The sequence below is a fragment of the Macrobrachium rosenbergii genome, chromosome 2 (genome assembly GCF_040412425.1).
Source record: "Macrobrachium rosenbergii isolate ZJJX-2024 chromosome 2, ASM4041242v1, whole genome shotgun sequence".
Lineage (NCBI taxonomy): Eukaryota > Metazoa > Arthropoda > Malacostraca > Decapoda > Palaemonidae > Macrobrachium > Macrobrachium rosenbergii.
The window spans coordinates 72,793,166-72,819,732 of NC_089742.1; the positions used below are offsets into that span (position 1 = coordinate 72,793,166).

Genomic DNA, 26,567 nt, shown 5'->3' on the forward strand with positions numbered 1-26,567 from the left:
ACAATATTATTTATAAAATATTTTTAAAATTTCGCGCAGGCAGGCAGCAGCGTAATCAGGCAGTGAGAGAGACCAAATTACAATAGACAACTTTTTCCCATCTCTTTACCCCATCTTCTAGCTAAAAAAGTAAAAGAGAATGATAAAAGTATTGTTGGTAATGTTATACTCTTGTGTAAATGTGTACAGCCATAAACAACTGACCAAGATACTGTTGTTTTGCTTATAACCAAATCAGATAACAACAGCCGTTTACCTGGTATTTCAACTATCATACAGTAATAAACAATTACCGTACATTATGGCACAAATGACGTTAAGTAGAATAGGACTGATATATTTTTACATTATACCCTTATTCGCTATGGATAAAAGATCGGCAAGGAAATATGCTGCTAAATTTAAGCTGCAAGTTGTAGTTGAAGCTAAGAAAACAATGTTCAAGCTGCTAATGACTATACTGTAAATTATTGTGCATCGGCAACATGTGTGAAACTCGATCGTAATTAAAATGGGAGAGAAAGTATTTTAATCAAAACTACTGGGCATGAAAGAACACATTATTGTTATTTTTACGCCAATAAATATGTAAACCTTGCATTATGATGAAATCAAGTGAAAATAGCGAACAGAATCTTGAACTTTTTTACATAAAACTAACACCCCCAAATGGCCATCGTCATCTACCAACGAAAACAACAGATCAATTAATTTCACAACGAGACATATTTTAGCTATATTTCAACTTAAAAACACTTCACATAGCGAAAAATAACCTTGCTCCTTATAAATAAAGTACCTAGAGATACATTTACGCTAACTAGAACCAAAAAAAAGCACTCTAAACTGCATTAAACACAGCGAAATAAACGCTGCGTAAACATTTCCAAACCAAAACACTGATCGCTATGATCGCAATTTATAATACAAATGCAATATAAGAATATATACAATATTGTTGGACAAAGTGAATTAAGGCATAACATTTTAAAAGATCCATGGAAAAGATGCATATTCCTTATGTTGACGTTTGTATAATAAGATATGTGAACATAGAGGAGAGTATAATGTAGGCTACGCTAGGATATAAACAATATACCATAGTGTAGGCTATGCTAATTCTTGCTTGTTATTCAATTTCTCTTTGTGTTGAATTATCATAAGTCACTTTGCATGAACCTCCAGAATTAGCTGATACAGGCAGTCCCCGGTTTACGACGGTTCCGGCTTACGACGTTCCGAGGTTACGACGCTTTACAAATATATTCATCAGAAATTATTTCCCGGCTTACGACGCATGTTCCGGGGTTACGACACGTCGACGCCTATCCAACGGAAGAAATTTGGCCCCAAAATGGCAGAATAATCATAATTTGAAGGTTTTTTTGATGTAAAACTCAACAATAATGCAGTTTACGTCGTTTTCAATGCACCCAGAGCATTAAAAGTAAGGTTTTCTTATGATTTTTGATGATTTTCGACGATTTTCCGGTTTACGACGATTTTCGGGTTACGACGCGGCGCAAGAATGGAACCCCCGTCGTAAACTGGGGACCGCCTGTATTAATAATTACTATACCGTGTATGTAAAGAGCTTGTATTTTATATAGTGTACGTTAGGCTACCATAATATATGTACACGTATATGGCACTGAATACCCTAGTGTAGGCTAGGCTGTGTTCGAGATACGTTTTGGTATTTCTTATGTTTTTTCCAACAAACGATGGTTTTTTTGGAACTTAACCCCATCGTAAGTAGGACAATACGTGTATAAGCATTTTTAGTTTGTTGTGTGTATTTTTGAACTATTAAAATAGGCAGTTCTAAGTATTTTTAGAAGGGTTCTAAGTATTCACTGGTTTTAGCTATTCGCGAGGGGGGTACGCATCCCCTGTGAGTAGGGGTTTACTGTATATATATTATATATATATATATATATATATATATATATATATATATATATATATATATATATATATATTAGTATTCACTGGTTTTAGCTATTATAGGGGTATCCCCTGTGAGTAGGGGGTTTACTGTATATATATATATTATATATATATATATATATATATATATATATATATATATATATATATATATATATATATATATATATATATATATATATATATATATATATATATATATATATATATATATATATATATATATATATATCCTATCAATCACTCTCCCTTTCTATCTATCTACCCATCCCTCACATTCTACTACTATCCTTTGGAGAGAGAGAGAGAGAGAGAGAGAGAGAGAGAGAGAGAGAGAGAGAGAGAGATTCTGTTTGCCCAGGTGCTACCCTTCACACAGTCAATATGTCAAGATGACTGACAGTTAGGCCTACATCCCTCCCCCTAAGTGGGACACTTCATATCAGTAAAAGATTGGGAAAAGCAAAGAACTGTACAAAAATCTTACTAATTTACTATATTTTCTTTAATGACTTGATATTTTGCTGTGTTTACATTAATATTAATTCATGTATTTGCAAATTAGTAAATAATTTTTCAACATGAAAATAACATGAAAATACAGTAAATAGTGAATACTGTATTGCTCTATGAAAAAATCCTCAAATTAGCGAATTTTCCACAATATATTTGGTAATACGTTTCATAGAAAAATCCACGATTAACTGAAGCCGCTATACAACGGGGGTTCACTGTATGAGATGATCCAAACAAGTCTGTGAGTATCCCACGATTCATTTGATTCGGGGGGCAATGATCCAAACAAGTCTGTGAGTATCCCATGATTCATTTGATTTTGGGGGCATTCTTGTAGATTACCCTATTGGAAAAAAGGCTACATAAGTGTCAGTAAATCTCTCTCTCTCTGTTGTTACAAGAATATTCTAGCATAGACTATATTCATAAATATCTCTATTACTTTTAGTTAAAACAAATTACTAAATTTCAATTAACAATAGTAGGCAGATAATTCTTTACACTAACATTTTACAAATATGTCTATGTTTATTCTGCAATGCTAGGTCTCCATGTGAAAAGTTTTCAAAGACACTACAGGCACCATAACAGCAACAACAAAAACAAGAATAGCCACAACAGGAACCACAATAAAATGGCTAAATATAAGATAGGCCTATAATCCAAACGTCATAAGCTGCATAAACCGACAAAAAGACATAGGACATTATAGGTCTACGTCATTTCTTATAATCCTATTATTCTGAAAGGAGACAATGTCCTCAAGAAAATCCTCAGCAAATTACATCCAGTATGACTCGTATAGCCTACCATAAGCATATTCCGGTTTTGTATAGCACAGTCACTGCTTGTCATTCCACTGAATGTGTAAATGACTGCAATGAAATTGATTTTATAACTACTAAAATGCAGTAAAATTTCCTAAAATCAATATGAAATACCAGTCTGCAAAACTCTGAGACAATCTTGGTGTTTAAATTTAGAATGGTGAACACACTTGACAGTATCAGATGGTAATTATCACTGTCTTGTAATTCAAGAGTACCGATTTAAATGCAGACATTCCCTGTGCCACCTATGTGGTCAGGTGAACCTAATCTACGAAAAACAACATTGCAGGATCACGGAACACTCCTGACTTCATTAATATTTTCCTATTTTTTTTTTTACCAGTTTTAGGGAGATGTATATTATGATTTTATTTCAGGGGATAATATAACATTTCCTTTTGATAATCTGCAGAACTTATTTCAGCTCAGTAAAACAACCATTGCTAAATTAATGAAGATGGAAAGAACCACAGATTAATAAACTTTCTGAAACCATTGCAAACCAATCAGCTTCAAGGAATGGTCAAGACGTAAGCAGTGGGCGGGGCTTAGCTGCAAAGAGCCATGGATTTTGCTATAATATTCATTCATAATTCACAGTTAATCTTAATCATGAGTATTGCTATACAACACTCTGAGTATCCAAATGGGATCACCTGCAATAAGAAATTGGAGAATGAAATTTTTATATGTATTAAGAAGGATATTTCTTAATGCAAAAAATTTGGACTATACAAACCTGTCAGTCATGAAGAGAGCCTGAATTACAGAATTCATGTAACATGTGTTTCCTAAATTCCGTAGACCAACCCGCTGACTCAAAGTTCTTTGCTGGTAAGCAGATGTGTCCATGCCTATAGCTGTTCCAACTTGACTGAAGTAATTTCTTGTTCCTTCACCACTTGCCCATGCATGCTCTTGGATCATTTCATGGATGTCTTTATCAGAGGGAGCTTCATATTTCTGAAAGAGAGGGCAAATTACCATATCAAGACAGAGAAATATTTCAATGGGAGAAATTTTACTGCTATCAAGAAACTGACTCTTGAGGATTAGGAACCAGCAAACTACTAGCAGAATGTGTCCAACAGTTCTGGGGTCTAACAAGCAGTCCTGAAAAGGGCTATACCTAGCTGGTACAACTGTAAGCCATACTCCATAAACACTGAATCAACAGCAGCCTTAAGCATTTTCTCTATATATGCAGTGCAAAAAACAACAACCGAAGCTGATCACAAAGTGTGAAAAGTGACAAGGATTAGAAGGAAGAGGGACCAAAGTCAGGAGCATCCTCTCAAATCTTTCAGGTGATAATACTGACAGCAGCTACAGTACAAGGGAGCCAAATGAGAACAAATCTAAGGATAATTTGGGCCCAACAGGTAAAATCACACAAAGATATTAGTGATCGCCTTGAGGCAAAATTGATGGAAAAAAAAAAAAACTAATTTCTGTATTTCCTTTAAAGACTATAAAGGCAGACAGGCCTATATCAAGACCATAACTTGAAGCTAGGTACTAAGAATTTAGCTGTAGTATTATAGGCCCTTAAAACAACTGAAGACAGAAAGAAATAAGTGTTTTTGGACATTTGTTTTATGTGCATTGGTGGATAAAACAATCATTCCTCTACTCATTCTACAACTGTTGGTCTTCTGATGATAAATTATCAAGGAGGAAAACAAAGGAATAAGACATTCTTATTATCAATGCCCTCAATGACAGAATGACTTGCTTAAATAACATGGCTTCACTATTGAATACTTTTTTATCATATTCAATGTTCAAGCCATATAACAGGCAACAAATCCCTCAACCTGGGGAATCTCTTATTCTCCAGTGCAAATCTAAATACCTGTACATACTCTTTCTCATTATTACTTCAACCTCTTTAATATTTTACAAATTTTCTCTTGTCTTGCTGTCCAAACTCTATTAATATTACTTCACAGTACAACTGGACCTTCACTTTCTTTTTACTTCATTTAATTTAAACTGACTCTCTTGAACTTTCTTTCTAACCTGTATAGTTTTTTGTCTTTGCCACGATTATCATGATGAGATACCACTGCTAGTATTGGAGTTGACTTTCAAGGGTAGTAGTGGGAAGTGTGGTGATCTTGGTCATCCCGTGGCAGTTTGGACTTATGACAAACCCTATGATTTGTCATACTAATGTCTCTTAAGCTTGTCAGGCAGTCTATCTCTCTTTTTTCATTTATTTTTTAAAAACTTGGGTAAATCCAAAGACTTTTCCTACCCCTTGACCTGTTGAAGCCTCCCTGACACAGGTACAAGTGAAATTTTTTATGTAATTTGTATTTTTGCTAACATACAAACCCTCGGTCTTTACATATGGTGTTTACTTTCAGCACAAGCTAGAACTGGTCGTTTAACTTAAAGCAACAGGGGAGGAAGCCCTGCCATCCAGTTGGTATGCATTCGCTTTTTCTTTTGGCCACAGCCTGAGACAGATGTGTCTCTTCTGCTGCCTGCCGTTCGACTTAATTCTTCATTTATTTTTCGTTTTGAGTATATTACTGAGTTATTTTGCTTATTTTGGAAATACTAATACCTTAGTTGTTCCTACAGCTATGTTGCGCAGTTATTATCATCTCGCTTTAGACTATGAGCATTTCTCTTTAATTTTCTCTCTAACTTGTTTTGCTTTTTGATATAATGCAAACCCAACTCTTGGTGTTTGTTCTTTTATTGTTAAATCTTTTTTGTTATTAAGCATCCAAGGAAAGAGAGGGAGCCTCTCTCCTCCAACTGTTTCTATTTTTACATGCCTTCTCAACCTCATTTTATTGAACATCCTTGTTCTACATCTTTTCTCTGTTTGTTCTGAAGAATTTTTTCTCTGAAACAAGCAGGGATTTTATTTCCCCTACACTAGTACTTGGAATGTTGTAATATTTTAATCTTTCACATGATGTTGAGATTGAGAGGCTTGAGATAAAAGAGGGTTCTCTGGCTGCAGTGTGATGCTGGAATGCGTATTATGAGAGTTCTGCTCACTTTCAAGCAAGGAATCCCCTCTCCCTTCTCATGGAAGGAAGTGGAGGTTGATGTTGCAGGACCTTTAGACAAAGTTTACCAGTTTCAGCAAGTTGTCCCCAAGACCAGTAGCTATTCCTTTCTATGGTTCCTGTCTACAGTTCTTGCTCCATCTCGGGGAGGGGGGGGGGTTCAGACATCCTCTGCTCCCTTCCCCTCCTCTCGTTTCTATTTTGGAGGATGAGAAGTCCCAGGACAGCCTTTATTGATGATTTTCATCACCACCTCCACTTTCTTTATTATATGTTGCATGGCAGTCTCTCCGGCTTCTTCCTTCCCTGGAGGGTTACACAGTAACTGTAAGGAAGGCGACACTCCTTCGGAGGGACAGCCTACAAGCCACGTTCAGCCAGTCGACTTTGATTTGGGTGTGTGCGCGTCGTTGCAGTGTGCTGTAGCTTCAAGAGCTGCTTCACCCCCTCCTCCATTCGACATTAGTTATGCAGAAGTTGAGCCCTCGCCTTCGTCTTTTGCTGTAAGCAACACCTGCATCTTCCCCTGGCGTTCATCCTCAACAGTCCGTCAGCTGTCAGTATGCTTCCCACCCAGATCATCTTCCCCTTCCTTCCGTTGTCCTTCAGGGCACGGACGACAGTTTCTTCAGTTCCATGGAGTTCCTAGCTTACTTGTGCTAACTCTTCCCTGCATGTTTCCTTTTGGGAACAGTTCTTGGTTGCCATTTTCAGCAATGTCGCCACAGTTTTCTGGACATATTAGCCGAAGATAAGCTCTCCAAGGAAGGCAGATATGTGGCCATGCAATTTCGCACACCCGTGTCTTTGCTTCATGTTGTACGACTGAGGAGGGAAGAGTAGGGCCTGAGCAGGCAGAAGTAAGCTTTGCCTTGGTCACCATGTTGCAAGACAATGACACTGCTGCAGTTAGCCGAACATCTTTAGCTAAAGCTTCACTCTCCAAGGAAGAAGAAGTGTGGCCACGCAGATGTTGCATGGCTGTCCTTTCTATAAATATTAAATGACCGAAAAACAACTATCCTTGGTTTTTTCACTGATTTCATCTCCACCTTTGGCTCTCCCTTGTCTATGGCCATAGAGCTGGAGCCTCTTAATTAACCTGAGTGAGTGTCAAGTATGTGGAGGCTTCTTCATCCCCACACATTCCCGATCAGGAACGTTGCCATGGCATAGCACATCTGGGGCCAGGCCCCCAACCACATTCATATAGAAAACGGATTGCTCTTCACAGAACATTTCCCGCCACCACGATTGTTAAGACAATTGGCTGACATCCATGGGACATCAGTTACAGTTCTCCCATTCACTTTGCTGTGAACAAGATCATCAAGATTTCTATGGCACTGTGGGGTGTGCCTCTTAGGTTCTTCATTGCAAGAGTGGGTAGAGCTGTCGCCTAGCATGCTGTTGGCCCAGCATTCAACTCTCCTACCAGCTAATGAAGAATTAGAGGAATTTATTTTTGGTGATAGAAATTCATTTCTCGTCATAATGCGGTTGGGATCCCACAATAAGCTGTAGGTCCAGTTGCTAGGTAACCAGTTGGTTCTTAGCCACGTAAAATAAATCTACTCCTTCGGGCCAGCCCTAGGAGAGCTGTTAATCAGCTCAGTGGTCTGGTTAAACTAAGATATACTTAACTTAGCCTCCACTCTTCGTTCTCATGGAGAGTTCCCTGGCAAACGGGATCGCTCTTCCAAAAGTGTTTCTACCTCCACAGTTTCCAATAATGAGTACATCCGATGAGCGGGATCAATCTACCAGACCTTTACGACCATCGTTGCATGAGTGACAACCTTTCAAGGCTGCGTTCATCCAAGGGGATTTCAACACTCTCCAGGTAGGATAGGAGTATTTGTTTAGTTGTTCCTAGAGCCGGGATAGTTCCAGTTTTGACAGCACGGGTTTCTTCGGATCCCCATACGTTTCTGACAGCAGTTTTAGTTTCCATTCACCTTATGGATGGCCATTCCTATGACAAGCACCTTGACTGTGCATCTTCGGGTGTTTTACTGATTACGACTTCCAAGATAGGACTCCTTTCTTTGAGAGCATGCAGTCGCAGTGTCTTCCTCTGCAGTTCATGGATGAAAAGATAGATTAGTTCATTGATAATGAACCAATTACAGGTTATATCTTGCTTGGTTGAACAAGAATCCTATGAATTTAAGATAATCGACTACAAGAACATTAAGGGGTTGAAAAGGCCAAGCAAAATTCAGCAACAAAATTTTCAAACTGAAAATTATATATGTAAATAAATAAAATTCCTCTGGGGTAAACCCTAAGGCCATGAAAACCTTTGGATCAGATGAAGACATCTGCATGGGCTTCAGCAAAAATACTGTTTTATGAGTTTTTCAAGCTACTCTAATCTCCCAAACAGAGATTGGTAATAAAAAATTTAAATGTCTCTGCGAGTGTTCCAAGGTGATTAAATGCTAATCAACCACTTGGCTGGTGCAAAAGACCAACAATACAGTGAATCACCCTTGTCGGAGAACTTTCAAACAGTCATCTGGGTCAGCCTAGCGATCTTATTTTTATTTCAAATGCCAACCCTCACCTGCCAAAGTGAAGATAAACCTATCTTTAACAATAAGCAAGATTCATCCCAAATAATGTATAGTATATACAATTTGCTATTTTCATTTGTTTGAGGCATGTCCAGGGTACTGATGTAAGAGCAATTATTCTGCACAGGGCAATTAATTGACATTTTGAAAGATATGCAATTAGAAATATATTCCTAACCATCTTCCCTTGGAAATCCTTGCACTAGTGCATGGTATTACAGTAGTTTTAGATTAGTCTTTATGCAGTATTGTGTTTTTCTGAACATTAACCAACGCTTTTTTCCCCCTATCAACTTCAGGTTGTATTATTATCTAGACATAAGATTTAGAAACTTCTCAAGGTTGTTTTATGTGCCACTAGCTTTTAAATATGGATAGTTTAATAAAGGCAAAGAGGCTCCCATGCTTCATTTCAAATCTGCTGCACAATTTTTCTTGAAAACATGACAGAGGGAAAGAAAATCTCTGAGGACAAAATTTATAATTGTTATTTTATAATTGTTATTATCATTAATACATTACAGAAACCACTGTTCCAGTGTGTACCCCAGGCTTAAGATAATTCTTTACTTAAGACAGAACCTGGAAGTATTTTGATCGTCTGGTATGTGGGAGAGGCTAATCCTAAAGTTTACTTTTATCCTACTGTTGACTGTTACCAAAGAAATCGGAAAAGTATATACCCGAGTTCGTGATATTTGAATAAGAATACAAGGCAATTTGTGTAAAACAAATAATTTCCCTCCAACCACAACAAACAGATACTCTCCAACAAAGAGAATTCAGCCCACCTTTAATACAGTAGCACTCACAAGGTAAAAATGAAGACTACTACTGTATACAAAAAGATAAATGTCCCAACAAATAATATTTAAGGTACAGTATTTACTTATAAAAATGTGTTGTACAGTAAACTGGTTACACAACACTATGGTTACACTGAGTGGCTGGCAACTGAATAATCACCCAATCACTGCATTTTTCATTATTCACTACAGAGTCAATATGCTAACAAAGAATTGAAAACAAGAAGTGCTATACTGATTTTAAAAAAGAAGACAGTAGTAGAAGAATAAGTAATAAAAAATGCTTCCAACATTCCATTTTCAAAGGTTGAACAGACTGGCTATTGATAAGTGTGGTAAAAGAGATAAAAGATCTCTTAGCAATAGGGTTTCGTCCAGTATAATCACCACAGTACTTGCTTGGACTAGGAAGTCATTCCTGTTTTCATACACCAGCCAGGGATTGTGGCATACAAAAAAGAGGTTCGTTTGTTGTAAGGACACATCAGAGTTGGGCAGTTCTGTTGAAACATCCATCAAAGACAGTCTGTCAGAAAATATTTCTAGAAGGCTATTATTCATAAATGTATTTTAAACAGTAAACAGTATTTTTATGCCACCTTGGTGACCCATAAACTGATGGATGTTCATGAAATTGTCATGTCATTATAGAGTATTTCATTAAAATGTTCCCACAGTTGCGATACTTAATCTTCCACAGTAACCAAGTGCAGCACTATAATTTATAGTAGTGCACAGTACATCAACATTTATTGATCATATCTGAAAAAGTAGACAAGGACCATGATTATGAAAATCCTATTACATCCTCCACTACTATTGCCACCAAAAATAAACAAGTACAACATGTACTGAAGTTTCTTCAGCGTAATAGAGTTTTCTGTTCAGCGCATAATCAAGGCCACCAAAAATAGATCTACCTCTTCATGGTCTCAGTATAGTGCTCTATGAGCTGCAGCCCATGAAACTTTAACCGCAGCCGGGTGGTGGCCTGTCCTATATCATTGCCAGACGCATGATTAAGGCTAACTTTAACCTTGCATAAAATAAAAAACTACTGAGGCTAGAGGGCTGTAATTTGGTGTTTGATGATTGGAGGGTGGATGATTAACATACCAATTTGGAGCCCTCTAGCCTCATTAGTTTTTAAGATCTGAGGGTGGACAGAAAAATTGAGGATGGACAGACAATGCCATCTCAATAGTTTTCTTTTACAGAAAAAGACAATAAAAACAAAATAAGAGGAAAACCAGAAATGGCAGCGGAAGCAGCAGAGGAATTGAGACAACTTATCTTCAGCCTTCCAAAAGAAGAAAAGGACACCATCAAAAGAACATAAAAGGAGTATTTTAAACTGAACAGCATTGTAGCAGCAGCAATCAAATTCAATAAAATATGCTTAAATGAAGGGTTATAACAGATAAAAATAATAATAATAATATACAAAAAATGGATAAAAGTCATATTTCTAAAACAATACATTCACAAAACCTGAGAAAAACTTGATTTTGTATATATGAATAGCTTAATCTGAAATAAGCCCTTAGCCTATCAACATGTTTGTTCTTGCAGAGAACAACAAAATTTAAGTTGGCTAGTGATAAATGAAAATAGAAAGCATTCATTTGCTTCACAATCAAACTACTTACTATCAAAACATCCATCAGTGGTTGATATGTTTGGGGGTAGCCAGGATGCAATGCCATAAGAGTAAAAACAAGAGTAGCAAGGTGGTTTAAAGTCATTCTAGCATTATCGGAACACTCCCTCTCAAGCCTCCCAAACACCTCCAATAAAGGCATTATGATCTGGAATATAAAATAATACTTAATTCTTGTAAACCATTTTGTCTTATAAATACACCCAATATTTTTAATTTTTTATTATAAATAATTTAGAATGGGCATTAAGATTTGAAGTTAATAGTTATAAATAAGTAATGTGATAGTTGGCAAGTAAATATGCCATGGAGAGGAAGCAAAGTTTGATCTACTGGAAGCTCTAACTTTTTTAATATATTCATATAAAATCAGAGTCCCCGTCACAGAGATAACAAGACCATTGATTAAAGAAAATGGTTTATAAACACAAAACAAAATCTCACAAATATAGGTTTGTATATACAAAATCACAAATTTTTAATCAATTTGTACTTTTCATAACTACAAACCTATATGTCTTTACATAGGGGAAAATCTCTTAAGCGCTAGCTGGACACGGTTAAAAATAGAACAAGTGTTTGGTGGAAGCAGGGGGATAGCCAATGGGGAGAGAGTATTTTACACTCTATACAGTGCAATTTCTTATACTAATGCCAAATACTGTATATATTCAGGAGGGAGGCAACCAACTCCTATGCTCATTACCTGGCAATAGGTATCAATCCATCATTGATTTGCATCTGTAATCACTCATAGTACCAGTATTATTTTTTACACATTATAATCCACATATGGGAGATATAAACTATAAATACTCCTGGATACTGATCCCAGGCTGGAGGGTCTACTGTCAAGACCTTGGTGGGGCATTACACTGATTAAACCACAGAAATAAGATTTTCCAAAAAAATCTAGTTTACATAGGCCTAATCCTGGCCAGGTATCCCACTGGTGGTAATTCAGTAGTGGTATAAGTCATTCCCTGTGTTGTCCAGACTTGCTACAGCAAGTAAACTGATAGGTTTGTATTAAAAAATTTATTTTATTTTTAAAAATCTCAACTGTACCACTCAACCACAATAAAGTACATATGCCTTACCTACTTCGATGGGAAAGTCTTCTCATTCAAAGAAAATGTAAAGGGACAAATTTTAAATCAACATGTATTTTTCATAACTAACAAGCCTGTCTTAATGTAAGGGAAAATTCTCTAGCGCCTGCTGGAGTCTGGTTAAAAAAAAAGGGTACAAGGATTTTGGTGGTAACGGAAGCTATCCAAGATGGCAGAAAGGAGGAAGCTACAGCCGACCTGCCTTAACCCATCTCAGCTACAATGCATCAGTTTCCTTTAGCCCAGGTAACTAAATGAGCGGTGGCTTGAGGTAGGCCATATACATTAAGACCGAAGATTGTTAGTTACGAAAAATACTAACTGATTTAAAATTTGTCATTTGTTCATTCACAGACTAAACCTTTGGTCTTAGCATAAGGGGGACTTACTCTTGGAGGGAGGATAAACCCCAGAACCAACTGGAGGGTTTGACACACCTGGGCTCACTTCCTGGCCAAAGTAGGACATAGGAAGGAGTCATATGCCTCTGATCTGTTCAGTAAAAGATAACTGTACTCAGCAGCCAGACCATCTGGGTTATGAGACAATGTGAACTCCAGTTACACTGTGTCTTGTAGGAAAATAAAGAACCTGTAATTGTCTGAGACAAAAAAAACTTTCACATTAACCACCAACCTTGTTTGTTGTCATTTCCTCTCTCCCCTTGTAAGGGAGAGGAAGGGACTCGCTTCCATATACAGGCAGTCCCCCGGTTTATAATTGTGAGCGAAAATCATCATAAGCCAAAAGATCATCGAAAATCGTCAAAAGTTCCAAGAAAACCTTACTTTTAATGTTTTGGGTGTATTGAAAACAATGTAAACTGCAAATTTATTGAGTTTTTCATAAAAAAACCCACCAAATTTTTATTACTGCCATTTAATAGCCACATTTCTTCCATCAGATTGGCGTCGTAACCCCGTAACATGCATCATAAACCGGGAAATAATTTCTGATGAATATATTTGAAAAGCGTCGTAACCTCGGAACATCATAAGCTGGACCTGGGGACTGCCTGTATAGTTGTATTGTGTAGGAACAACTAAAAAAACCAATGGAATGGGCCTCATCACCTGTATCTAACAAGTTCCAGTGCATGATGAATTAATTCTCTCCACTGCCTGCCAGCAGAGGCAAAGAAAAAGAAAGGAAGAAGACCAATCATCCCATTCACTCTCACTTTCAAAACCAATATCTTTGGAAAGATACAAACTGTCCTGCTAGGGGCACTGGATGAGCTAAACAACTTGTCAAGCAGCCACCACTGGACCCACGGAAAAAGTGTCCATGGACCTGTGGGCAAGGTCCCGCAGATAGAAGGATGTGAAGGTGGTTTGGTGAAGCCAAGTACCAGCGTTTAAAACCCATTGAACCAACAAGTGCTTTTTGAAAGCGATGGAAGGACCTACAGTAGGTCCTGAACATAAAGTGCTCTTGCATGTACTGTACTGACATATGAATGTGAAGAAGAACTGTAGGCTTTTTTTATCACATCACAAAACCAAAAGAAGATAGTATTCTTGGACACTTCCTTCTTGTTCCTGCTTGTACTAACCTAAGGTTTTTGACAACCCGGTCTGAGATGTCGAGTCCTTTTTAGATAGTTACACAGCACCCCGATGGACAAAAGCAATTCTTCAGGGTCATTACCAACAAAATCTCCAAGGGATGGGATAGAAAAAGATTCAAATCTGTTGTTGTGAACCGAGGGATTTTGAGTCTTAGCTACAAATTCCAGGACAAATTAGAAGGCTACAGAGCCCCAACCCCTCATGTGTTTAATGTCAAAAGAAAGTCTGTGAAGTTCACCAACTCTCTTTGAAGAGGCCAAGGCTATAAGGAAAACTGTATTGAGGGTTAAATTTCTATCTGATGAAGCCTGTAAGGGTTCGTATGGATTACGCATGATACTGCTAAGCACCAGTGTTAGGTCCCATTAGGAGGTCAAAGATCTCTCAGGGAACAGGACTGCTCAAAACTCCTGATAAGCATAGAGATTTCCCACGAAAACAATAGGTTTACGTCCTTCAAACGTAGAACTAAATGTAGAGGAGCCCTATATCCCTTTATGGCTGACACCGAAAGGAGTTGCTACCTTTGGATAAAAATGAGAAAGTCCACTACTTGTTGAATAGTAGTTCCAACAGGAGAGAAACCCAGTTGATGACACCAATCACAGCAGATGGCCCACTTTCCCTGGTACACGGCTGTAGAAGACCTTCGGGGATAACCAGACATTTCTGACACTGCTCTGCAAGAAAAGCCTCTCGCTCGCAGGAGATACTGGATAGTGTCCAACCGTGAAGCGATAGGGACCCTACCAGGTGAAACCTCTCAATGTGAGTTTGGCATAGAAGGTTGTGCCAAGGGGAAATCTCTCGGTGCTTCTGTCAGCAAAGGCAGTAGATCTGGTTACCATTCTGCGTGTGGCCACAAGGAAGCTACAGTACTGTACAAGGGTCATCCTGAGGTTCTGAGAAATTATAACTCTGTTGATAACTTGGCGAATTAGTCAAAAGAGGGGGAAAGGTGTAGATGTCTAGATTGTCCCAAAGATGTTGAAGGAAGTCTTCTGCCATGGCCCAGGGATGTGGAACGACTGAACAAAATACCTCTAATTTTTTGTTGTGTCTGGTTGCAAAGAGGTCTACTGATGGCCTCCCCCACTAATGAAAAAGCCTTTCCACCACATCCTGATGCAGTGACCACTCTGTTCCCAGAACTTGACCCCGATGACAAGCTTGTCTGCCACCATGTTCCTCTTGCCTGGGATGTATCTGGCTGAGAGATCCACTGAGTGACAGACTGCCCACTGGTGCAGTTGAACTGTCAAGTCGTGAAGATGACGAGACACTAGCCCCCTATTTATTGACCTAAGCTACCACTGTTGTGTTGTCAGACATTAGAACCACGGAGTGCCCTGATACCCTTTCTTGAAATTCCTGAAGTACTAGGAAGGCTGCTTTCATCTCCAGGATGTTGATATGAAGCTGTTTGTATTGGTGATCCCACACCCCTGAATCAGGAGATCTCCAAAGTGTGGTCCCAACCCTCATAAGAGGCACTGGACAACAGAAGAATCTCTGGAGGAGGAAGATGAAGGGGCACTCCTATTGTCAGGTTCCTGTCATCCAGCCAAGAGAGGAACTTGGAATAAGGGAGAATCCCTTGACGGGGACCAAAACTCTTTTAGTCTCCATTGGAGACACCACACGCAAAGTCGACCATGAGGAACTAATTTCTCCAAGGACAAAAGGAAACCTAGAATGACCTGCCACTGAAGAGTGGGTTGCTTCTGTTTGGACAGGAAGGACTGGGCAAAGTTCCTGAGCTTTTCTAGGCATTGATTCAGTGGAAATACCTTCACTGATGTCATGTCTATTAGCATGCCCAGGTAAAGAATTCTTTGACTGGGCATGAGGTTTGATTTTTCCAAATTTATCACGATGCCTAAGCTGTGACAAAACTGGAGAAGACAGTTCCTGTCTTGAATTAGCTTTACCAAAGAACTTGCCAGGACTAGCCAGTCATTGAGATATCTTAAGATTCGTATTTCCTGAGAATGAGCCCATGTTAAAACTAGGGTGAATAATCTGGTGAAGACTTGCGGAGCTGTTGAAAGGCCGAAGCAAAAAACCTCAATTGGTAAACTAACTCTCCAAGACTGAAGCGAGGAAACTTATGGGAAGACTGATGGATTGGAATCTGGAAATATGCATCCTTGAGATCTATTGTGAGCAAGAAGTTGTTCTCCTCGATGGCTTGATAAACTGTTTGAGGTGTTTCCATTTTGAACTGCGTCTTCCTGTTAAGAAGTTGAGAGTCGACAGGTCTATTGCCGGTCTTCAATTGTTCAATGCTTTGGGAACCAGAAAGACACGGCTGTAGAATCCTGGAGTTGGGTCCTTCATGATCTCCACGGCTCCTTTGTCCATCAATTTCCTCACTTCCTCTTGGAGAGCTAGATGCTTCAGCGAACCCTGAGAGTAAGTCATTTGGTGTAGTGGACACTCAGACAGTGAGCGAGGAAACTCGAAGGGGAGTAGATATCCCACCCGTAGAACATCTACTGCCCAGGTTTCTGCCCCACACTGCTGCAAAGTTGCCCAATGGCTTGCAAGCAATCCCTCCCTCCCCACCAACCAATGGCAGCAACTGGGAAGGGGTGCCCTCTTTATCATCTACCTGCCCTAGCCCTACCTCTACCTGGAAGAACAGGGCATTGGAGATGGAGAGGACTGACGAACTCTGCGTAGTCCTGTCAAGACTTGAGACTTCTTAGGGAAAATGAAAGTAGATGTTTGTGGTCAGGGTTTAGAAGTGCCAGCACAAAAAGGACCAGATGACTTTGAGACAGCTTGATGCACAAGTCGGTCATCATTATCCGCTCTACATCTGTCAACTGTGGAATCTAGGTGATCCCTGGGAAAGAGAAACAGTGAACTTAAAATATCTCCCTTACTCAAGATTAAGACCAAATCCGTACTGATGAATCTCGAGAACTTGGAGAGGGCAGCATCCATTCTTTTGAGCAACTAGTTGGCCCACGTGTTAGCTGTTAACCCTTTAACGCCGACTGGACGTATTTTACGTCGACAAAAGTTGTCTGTCGGGTGCCAAGTGGACGTAAAATACGTCGGCTACAAAAAGTTTTTTTAAATATTCGCAGAAAAATACTTATAGGCCTCGTTTGCGAAAAATTTTAAATCACGCGCCTTGAGGGATGCTGGGAGTTCACGGATCACGCTGTTCTTTTGTTTACAAGCGTGACCCAGCTGCGCATGCGCGAATTTCTTTCTTACCCCAAAAGAAAGCATCAGCTAACTCTGCTGAAAATCTCAGAAATTCTTTAGTCACTTTGTCATAATTTTTGCACCATTTTCTATTAGCTTTTACATAAAGTTTTATATATGAAAATGTGTGCAATTTTATGTAGAATACAACAAAAAATAACTCATGGTTGTAGCTTTTATCAATTTTGACATATTTTCATATAAATCACAATAAGTGCCAAAATTTCAACCTTTGGTCAACTTTGACTCGACCGAAATGGTTGAAAAATGCAATTGTATGCTAAAAATTTTACATTCTAGTAATATTCAATCATTTACCTTCATTTTGCAACAAATAAGAAGTCTCTAGCACAATATTTCGATTTATGGTGAATTTTTGAAAAAAACTTTTTCCTTACGTCCGAGCTAACTCTGCTGAAAATCTCAGAAATTCTTTAGTCACTTTGTCGTAATTTTTGCACTGTTTTTTATTAGCCGTTACATAAAGTTCTATATATGAAAATGTGTGCAATTTCATGTAGAATACAAAAAAAATAACTCATGGTTGTGGCTTTTATCAATTTTGACATATTTTCATACAAATCACAATAAGTGCCAAAATTTCAACCTTCAGTCAACTTTGACTTGACCGAAATGGTCGAAAAGTGCAATTGTAAGCTCAAACTCTTACATTCTAGTAATGTTCAATCATTTACCTTCATTTTGCAACAAACGAGAAGTCTCTAGCACAATATTTCGATTTATGGTGAAGTTTTGAAAAAAACTTTTTCCTTACGTCCACACTAACTGCTGAAAATCTTGTAAGAGCCTGACACCGTCTCTTCCAAACACGTGAGTGTTCGTGTGTTCGTCGTCCATCGGAGTGGACAAGACAACAAGAGCATCTCGTTTTCTTTCTCTGAAGGAATGCGATTTCAACCATCCAATATTTCCGTCTGTTTCTCCCTAACCATTGTTGTCTTGATGTATGTACTATCACCACTACTTGCACTGCCATGCAAGCATTCTAATCATGTACTCATAATGTTCCAACGAATCTTCTGTATCAAACTGTGTGTATGTTTCTGTTTGTGAAGACGCCAAATGTCTCGCCACTCTGATGGACGATGAACACACGTGTTTGGAAGAGATGGTGTCAGGCTCTTACAATCTCAGAAATTCTTTAGTCACTTTGTCATAATTTTTGCACAGTTTTATGTTAGCCGTTAAATAAAGTTTTATATATGGAAATGTGTGCAATTTCATGTAGAATACAAAAAAAAAAAAATAACTCATGGTTGTAACTTTTATCAATTTTGACATATTTTCACATAAATCACGATAAGTGCCAAAATTTCAACCTCTGGTCAACTTTGACTCGACCGAAATGGTCGAAAAATGCAATTGTAAACTAAAACTCTTACATTCTAGTAATATTCAATCATTTACCTTCATTTTGCAACAAACGAGAAGTCTCTAGCACAATATTTCGATTTATGGTGAATTTTTGAAAAAAACTTTTTCCTTATGTCCGCTCGCGCTAACTCTGCTGAAAATCTCAGAATTTCTTTAGTCACTTTGTCGTAATTTTTGCACAGTTTTATATTAGCCGTTACATAAAGTGTTATATATGAAAATGTGTGCAATTTCATGTAGAATACAACAAAAAATAACTCATGGTTGTAGCTTTTATTAGTTTGGAAATATTTTCATATAAATTACGATAAATGCCGAAATTTCAACCTTTGGTCAGTTTGACTCGACCGAAATGGTAAAAAAATGCAATTGTAAGCTAAAACTCTTACATTCTAGTAATATTCAATCATTTACCTTCATTTTGCAACAAACAGGAAGTCTCTAGCACAATATTTCGATTTATGGTGAATTTTTAAAAAAACTTTTCTTTACGTCCGCACGTTACGAATTCATGCATCATTTTGTGATAATATTTTCTGTGTTGCTTTGATCGTTTTACAATTTGTTATATACCAAAATCATCACAATTTAGTGTACAATACAACGAAAAAAAAATAGCTCATTAGCTTTAACTGTTTTGCTCACAGCACGATTTGTATACAATTATATATGAAATTTTTTTCGCGCTGTCATATATTCCAATATTTATATATATTTTTTTCATTTCTGATGGTTGCATACTAAACTTCAGGCAATGAGAAAAAAAGGAGCCAAAAATGAACTCTTAATCTTAAAAACTAAGCGTGCTGTGAATTTTTGAAAAAAACTTTCTTTCCGCTTCGGCGCTAACTCTCAAACCCCGTCGGCATACGGCAGACACTTTTGTAAATAGAGGCTCGGCGTTTAAGGGTTAATATCATTGTAGAGTTTTGCTATTTTCAATTTTTGTATTTAGCCTTCTGGACTTGGTTTCTGTAACCACCTAAGTTCCCTAGCTGGAAATTAATCATGTGCAATCTGTATTTTTAATTGTTATAAATTTTAATATTTTTTTACTATTGTTCTCCATATAATCACTGTCATTATCTTTATTATGAATTCTATTTTTTTCTACCTCTTCAGCAACTGTGTGGATACTGCTGATTATTAGTTTTATCATGTTATCTTATGTATCTAGACTGTGGGTATTGTAGTTCTATATTCTATGTATATATATGGCCTGAGCTGAAATAACAGATATTATTATTATTATTATATTACCAAAACAGGCGGTTATAAGCATTTCTAGAGGTGTGTCAAGTATTTGCAGGTGGTTGTGGTCCCTATCCCCCTTGAATCCTGGGGGTTGACTGCATACGTATGTATATACAGGCAGTCCCCGGTTTATGATGGGTCCGGCTGACGACGTTCCGAGGTTACAACGTTTTTCAAATATATTCATCAGAAATTATTTCCTGGTTTACGACGCTTAATCCAGGGTTACAACGCATCGTACGCTGATCTGACAGAAGAAATTTGGCTCCAAAACAGCAGAATAATAAAAATTTGGAGGTTTTTTGATGAAAAACTCAATAAAATGCAGTTTACATTGTTTTCAATACTCCCAAAGCATTAAAAGTAAGGTTTTCTTAGGATTTTTGACGATTTTCGATGATTTTCGGTTTAAGATGCGGCGTAAAAACAGAACCCCCATCGTAAACCAGGGACTGCCCATATACAGGCAGCCCCCGGTTACGACGGTTCTGGCTTATGACGGTTTTTCAGATATATTTATCAAAAAATCCAGTCCGGTTTACGACGCTTGTTCCGAGTTTACGACGCTTGTTCCAAGTTTACGGCACGGCCTGCTTACGACATTTTTCAGATACATATATTTATAAAAAAATCCATTTCTGGTGTAACAGTATTCATCAAAAATCAGTTTCTGGTTACAATATATAGCACATTCCAAGGTTACGACATTTTTTTGACACTTTTTACACCGCGTTGTAAGCAGAACTAGTTTTCTGAGTGTAGCTGTGCTCTGTATTTAACTGTGTTGGTAGCTGACCAGACAATGACCTTCCTGGGTCGAGCATGCAGGCGCGCGTAACAGCACCAAACAATAGGTCACTCGCGTGTTTGCCTCTGCTGCGCTAGGTTCTCTACACTACATAGTTGCTTTTCATTGCTGCAGTTTTTTGTTACTGTACCTTTACTATGGCTCCAAAACGGCAGAGTACTTCGTCTGATGCTAGTGCATCAAAGAAGAGGAAGAACATTACCTTGGAAGTTAAATATGACGTAATTACACATTTTGAGAAGGGAGAAAGTAACACTGAGATAGGTCGTGCCTTGGGCCTTAGTAGGACGATGGTTGTGACCATAGTGAAGGATAGGTAGTGTATTCTGAAGCATGTGCAAGATGCTGCACCAATGAAGGCGACGGTAAATAACGCAAAGCAATGTAGTCAGAACATGATGGAGATGGAGGAGTTATTGTTGATCTGGCTGGAAGACCAGAACCAATGACACGTTCCAGCGAGCCTAAGTGTGATTAAAGAAAAGGCTAGGGACATGCATGCAGCAGTAGCGAAGAAGAATAAGGAAGGCAGTGCTAGTGAAGAATTTTCCACCAGTAGAGGTTGGTTTAACCGCTTCAAAGCTTGTGCAAATTTGCACAAGGTGAAGCTACACGGTAAAGCTACTAATGCTGATAGCGTAGCAGCAGAAAGTTTCCTCAGTGGTTTGGCTGAAATAATTAGGGAAGGTGGTTACACAGCTGACCAGGTATTCAATGTAGAAGAGACACGGTTATTTTGGAAAAGAATGCCAAACCGTATGTACCTTTCCAAGGAGGAGAAGTCAGCACCAGGCCATAAAGTTGGTAAGGAGAGACTGACTTTACTCTTTGGGGCCAAAGCTAGTGGTGATTTGAAGCTTAAGCCCTTGCTGGTGTATTTGGCAGAAAATCCCAGGCCTTTAACCCCTTAAAAGACTTATTTTTTCAACATAATGTTTCAAAAAAGAATCTAATTGTTTTATTGAATTAAATTAAAATATAACTTGTTTAGACTCTATTCTAATTTGATTTCAACAGAAAATTGCGATTATTTTATGTAAAATTGTAATTTTTAGAAACTCCACTTGAGACCTTTTTATGGCCAATAACGAAAGTTATCTCGTATAAATTATAATCATTTTATTCTATCACGAGATATCTGTATGCTTCGTTTTAGTAATTTTGATAATAGGAATTGAATAAAAACATATTGATGCTTGATAACTTTTATTTTTCCACTTCATTTTGATAAACAAAAGTATTTTTCATTTCATTTGAATAAAAAAATTTCACCATTAGAATAAACAAAATCATATATTTCTCTTCATTTGGGTAAAAAAAAAAAAAATTCACTTCACATAAACCAGTGTATTTCCCAATCATTTTGTATGGTATGATTTGAAGCAGGGGATTATACACAGACTAACTTCACATATCTCACACATGTAGCGAGACTCGTCTGATCGGTTTTCCATTATTATCCCTTTTCTTAGAGCAAACAACACATTGCCTTGTAGGAGATTTCTTTTTGGGTGTAGGAGGAATGTCAATTGGAAAATGCCTTCCTGAATAGCGGGTAGGATTAGCTGAAATAGATGGTCTACCTGGTCTTGTTTGAGGGATTTCAGCATGATACTTCTTCAGAGTTGAATCAATTATTTCCAACCTGAATTTGAGAGATGAACAGCAATTTTCATTACTCATCTTGAAACACTGATATGCATTCCAAAGGGCTAGATCTAGCTGATGGAAGAAAACTTTTGTAATATTTTTTGTTCTTTTCCTGGGAACAGGATAATTTGCCAAGTTTTGATCCAACTTATCCACACCACCCATTGTGTGGTTATAGTCTACTACAACTTTGGGCTTCTTTTCGTACCTCTCCTACTGCAATTTCAACTTCATCACTACTGTGAACTGTGGAGAGTAGAACAACATCTTTTTATCCTTCCATCTCATGGCCATAACTTTACCTCTACGATAAGCAGACATTTCCCCTTCTTCTTCAACTTTTCAGTTTTCAATGAAACTGGCAGGTCTTTTCAATTTATTCTAACAGTGCCATAGCAATCTGTTCTACATTTTACTAGAATATCCACTAACTCAGGACTGGTGTAATAATTGTCTATTGTAAGGCAATAGCCTTTATTCAAAAGAGGTTTCAGTAAAGTCATTACAACCTGTGAGGATTTAGGCAATTCATTGAAATCCTGGTCGAGCTGTGTTCCTTTACCTACATAAATCAAAAAACTCCACACATATCCTGTACTCGCTTCACATAACATAAAGAACTTTATGCCGAATCTTGATCTCTTCAATGGGATATATTGTACCCATCCCAATCTTCCTTTATATAGCAAGAGACTCTCATCAATTGAAATATCTCTTTGTGGGGTGTAGACAGTTCTAAATTTATTTTCTAAGTGCACATAAATAGGATATATCTTATTCAGTTTGGGATTAGGATGCGAATTTGCATCATATGCTTCATTATCAGAAAAATGCAGGTACTGCCTGATTTTCTTGTATCTTTTGAAAGGCATAGTTTCAGCAAAAATTGGGGTTCTAAGAAGTGGATTTTAGACCAATACAAGGATTCTTCAGGCTTCTTCACAATTCCTTTCAAAGTATTTAGTGCTAAGAAAACTCTGAGTTCAGGTGGAGTTACAGGATGCCACGTATTTGGGTCTGCATTGCATTGCTCAGCAAATCTATTGGTTTCAGTGCAAATAAGTTCAATCAGTTCATCATCAAAAATACATGGAAAAATCTAAAGGCGACATACTTTCAATATTCCCTGGGATATTGAGACCTGTTGTCCCTGTGAATGGAAATCGAGGGGTGGAGGGGCAGTAGAATCTGCGATTCTCCTCCATTGTGTTTCATCCATTACCGTATCTGTATCTGTATTGGTATCGCTGTCGTCACTGGAATCATCCAAGCTTGAATCGTCGCCTTCTGAGCCAGAACTTTCAAGCTCTGTAAATGATTCCTCAGTATCACTGTTGTCATGGTAATTTGCCATAACTGGGCTAAAATAAAAAATAAATAAAAGGCTAGAATAATAAATAAATAGTCAAGATACTAACAAATTACTCGACAATATATCATATAAACAGTCTAAAAAAAAAAAAAAAGAACAATGAAACTTACCTAAAACGTGAAAATGAAGAAATACGGAAGATTCTAAAAGTCACCACTGGAGAGCTAGTAAAATAGTGCGTACTCATCATAAAAAAAGGAAAAAAAAAATCCTTGGAAAAAATTATACTTTATACTTAACGTATCACAAAATGGTCAAGAGACAAACAAACGACATGAAATCATCATAATAAGTCAATAATATAACATATAAACAGTCTTAGATGACAAATAAACAACCAAATTTACTTAGAACTGGCGAAAATACGATATAAAATACGTACAAACGAACGAACAACCTCTCAAGATCACCGGTTACTCTATATACCACAAAATACTCATGGGGTAGCTAACAAGACACAACAGCAACACGATGAATCAATAATATAACATATAATCAGTCTAAGATGACAAATAATGCAACCAAACTTACCTAATTAGGCAAAAATACGCAAAAAACAAAAAACAAAGGTCAAAGATGGCAGCTGAAGTGCTACTAATGACGCCAGCGTCGTCTGCAAAAAAATACAGAAAATTATCGTTGGTAACTCACGACTTCCAGCAGCAAATACCACTGCCAAACGTATGATATAGGACGAGATATCTCGGAGAAGCCTGCTGTAACAATACTGAGCCACGAGAAATCTCGTATTAGCCCAATATTCACGTTTAACTTTTCAACGAGATATCTCGTGGTAAGTCCAAAATTTTTAGCACACTGATAACGATATATCTCGGGTTAATCTTGTAAGGGGTTAAGGGCATTTTCAAGAGTCAACTCCCCGTCATTTGGAAGTCCAACGAGAAAGCTTGGGTTACCTTGATGGTCTTCAAGGACTGGTTTAATGACCACTTTGTGCCAGCAGGGAAAAGGTATTGTGCCTTGAAGGGTCTGCCTTTTAAGATCCTGCTTGTTTTAGACAATGCCTCTGGTCACCCTGCAAATCTAAGTAACATGCACCCTAATGTGAAGATGGTGTATCTACCACCAAATACTACATCCCTCATACACCTGATGGACCATGGAGTCATTGCTAACTTCAGGACATACTACCTGAGGAGGACAATACGCTCTGCTTTAAGGGCTGTTGAAGGTAATAAGGAGTTGACTCTAAAGCAATTTTGGAAGGGCTACAATACTGCAGATGCTGTGAAGAATATTGCACATGCTTGGGACGAAGTAAAGGTGACGACTTTGAATGGGGCATGGAAGAAACTGTGTCCGCAGTTTGTGGACAGTTTTCAGGGGTTGAGCAGGCAGAAGATGTAGAGACTGTGGCAAGGAAAATCGTTGGGCTAAGCAAGAGGCTGAAATTGGACTTGGAAGCTGAGAAAGTCATCCCATGGAGAGGAACTGTCATCGGAGGACCTCAGTGAGCTGAAGAAGCAGATGATTGAGGAGGAAGAAGAGGCCCCAGACCCAAAGCTCAGAGCATTAACTGCCAAGGGCTTGTCAGAGGGTTTTGCTCATCTGGAGAGAGCTTTGGCATCTTTTGAGGGTGAGGACCCTACCATTGCAAGGTATGAAAAGGTTCGAAGAGGGATCATGGATTTTGTAACTTTCTACAAGGAGACGAAGGAGAAGCAGATGAAGAAAAGTGTGCAGTCTAGGCTTCTTCAAGAAGTCTCCAGCACCACCTGCCACTCCTAGTCTAGGTAAGGAATTCTCAACTTTGTTTTGTTTACTGCTTTAATATAACATGTTATTAATTGTAGTAAATTTTATAAAACTGTTAGTGTACTGTACTGCGATTTACATTTACTGTACATACACAGCATAACCCAATAATTTTTATCATTTGTATCACTGCAGAAGAGATGCCCAATCCAGATTCCCCTGAACCTGAACCTGAACCCAGTAGCATTTCCAGCTCCATCAGGTGAGGAATTCTTAAGTGTTTAATTTTTATCTAAAAATTTAATATTTACTGTTGCAAAACCTAATTTTTTTCATTATGTATCATTCCAGATCTCTTTGGTAGTGATGAGAGCCCTGACTCCCCTGAAGAATTCCAGGGTTTTGAAGTTACGGAACCTGTCTCCTCTCCAACTTCATCAGGTAACGAATTCTTAACTTTTTTTAATGTTTTATAAATTGTTATAAATTTTACAAAAAGTGTAATGCACTACACCCACCTGTACAGTACTGCTTTAGTATGTGCTGTTGGTTTACATAATTTTATATCATTATCATTCCAGATCCATATGTTATAGCCTCCTCCCGGCCCAACTCAGCTGAACCTGTCTCCTCTCCAGCTCCATCAGGTAAGGATTTCATAACTGTTTTTTTCTTTCAAACCACTTTATAAAACTGTATAGCTTACTGCATACATACCCCAGAGCTACAGTACTGTATAGTAATTTTTATCTTTTAGCATTCCAAAAATGAACGGTGTCACCTGCTCAAACCCAAATTCACCTGCACCAGTAGTAGCACCTGCACCCATTTCATGTCCACCAGGTAAGGAATTCTCAACTTTTTAAAAATTTGTATTACATTGTTTTAAATTGTGTTATACTTAAAATAAATACTACTGTGTACAGTATTTATTACTCACTGTAGTACTGTATACAGATCATTTTTATTTTTTTCATTCCAGACTCCCAAGTGCCTGCAGATTCCACACCATAGCCCACCTGTTCTCATCTACTGTACCATATTCCCATCCCAGTAAGCAAGCCAACCACTAGAATTTGGTAAGAACATTTTGC

The 26,567-nt window shown here is 37.9% G+C and overlaps 1 protein-coding gene across 2 annotated transcripts in view; it reads right to left on the reverse strand.

Annotated features, from left to right (window-relative positions):
• LOC136848553 (ubiquitin carboxyl-terminal hydrolase 38-like) overlaps nucleotides 1-26,567 on the reverse strand; it is a 247,682-nt gene that overhangs the window by 107,351 nt on the left and 113,764 nt on the right. For both annotated transcript variants that reach the window (XM_067120838.1, XM_067120847.1), the window contains exons 5-6: nucleotides 11,363-11,521; nucleotides 4,036-4,259 (exon numbers count right to left, since the gene is read on the reverse strand). In XM_067120838.1, coding sequence (XP_066976939.1) covers nucleotides 4,036-4,259; nucleotides 11,363-11,521 — 383 coding nt within the window. The remainder of the gene's footprint in view (nucleotides 1-4,035; nucleotides 4,260-11,362; nucleotides 11,522-26,567) is intronic.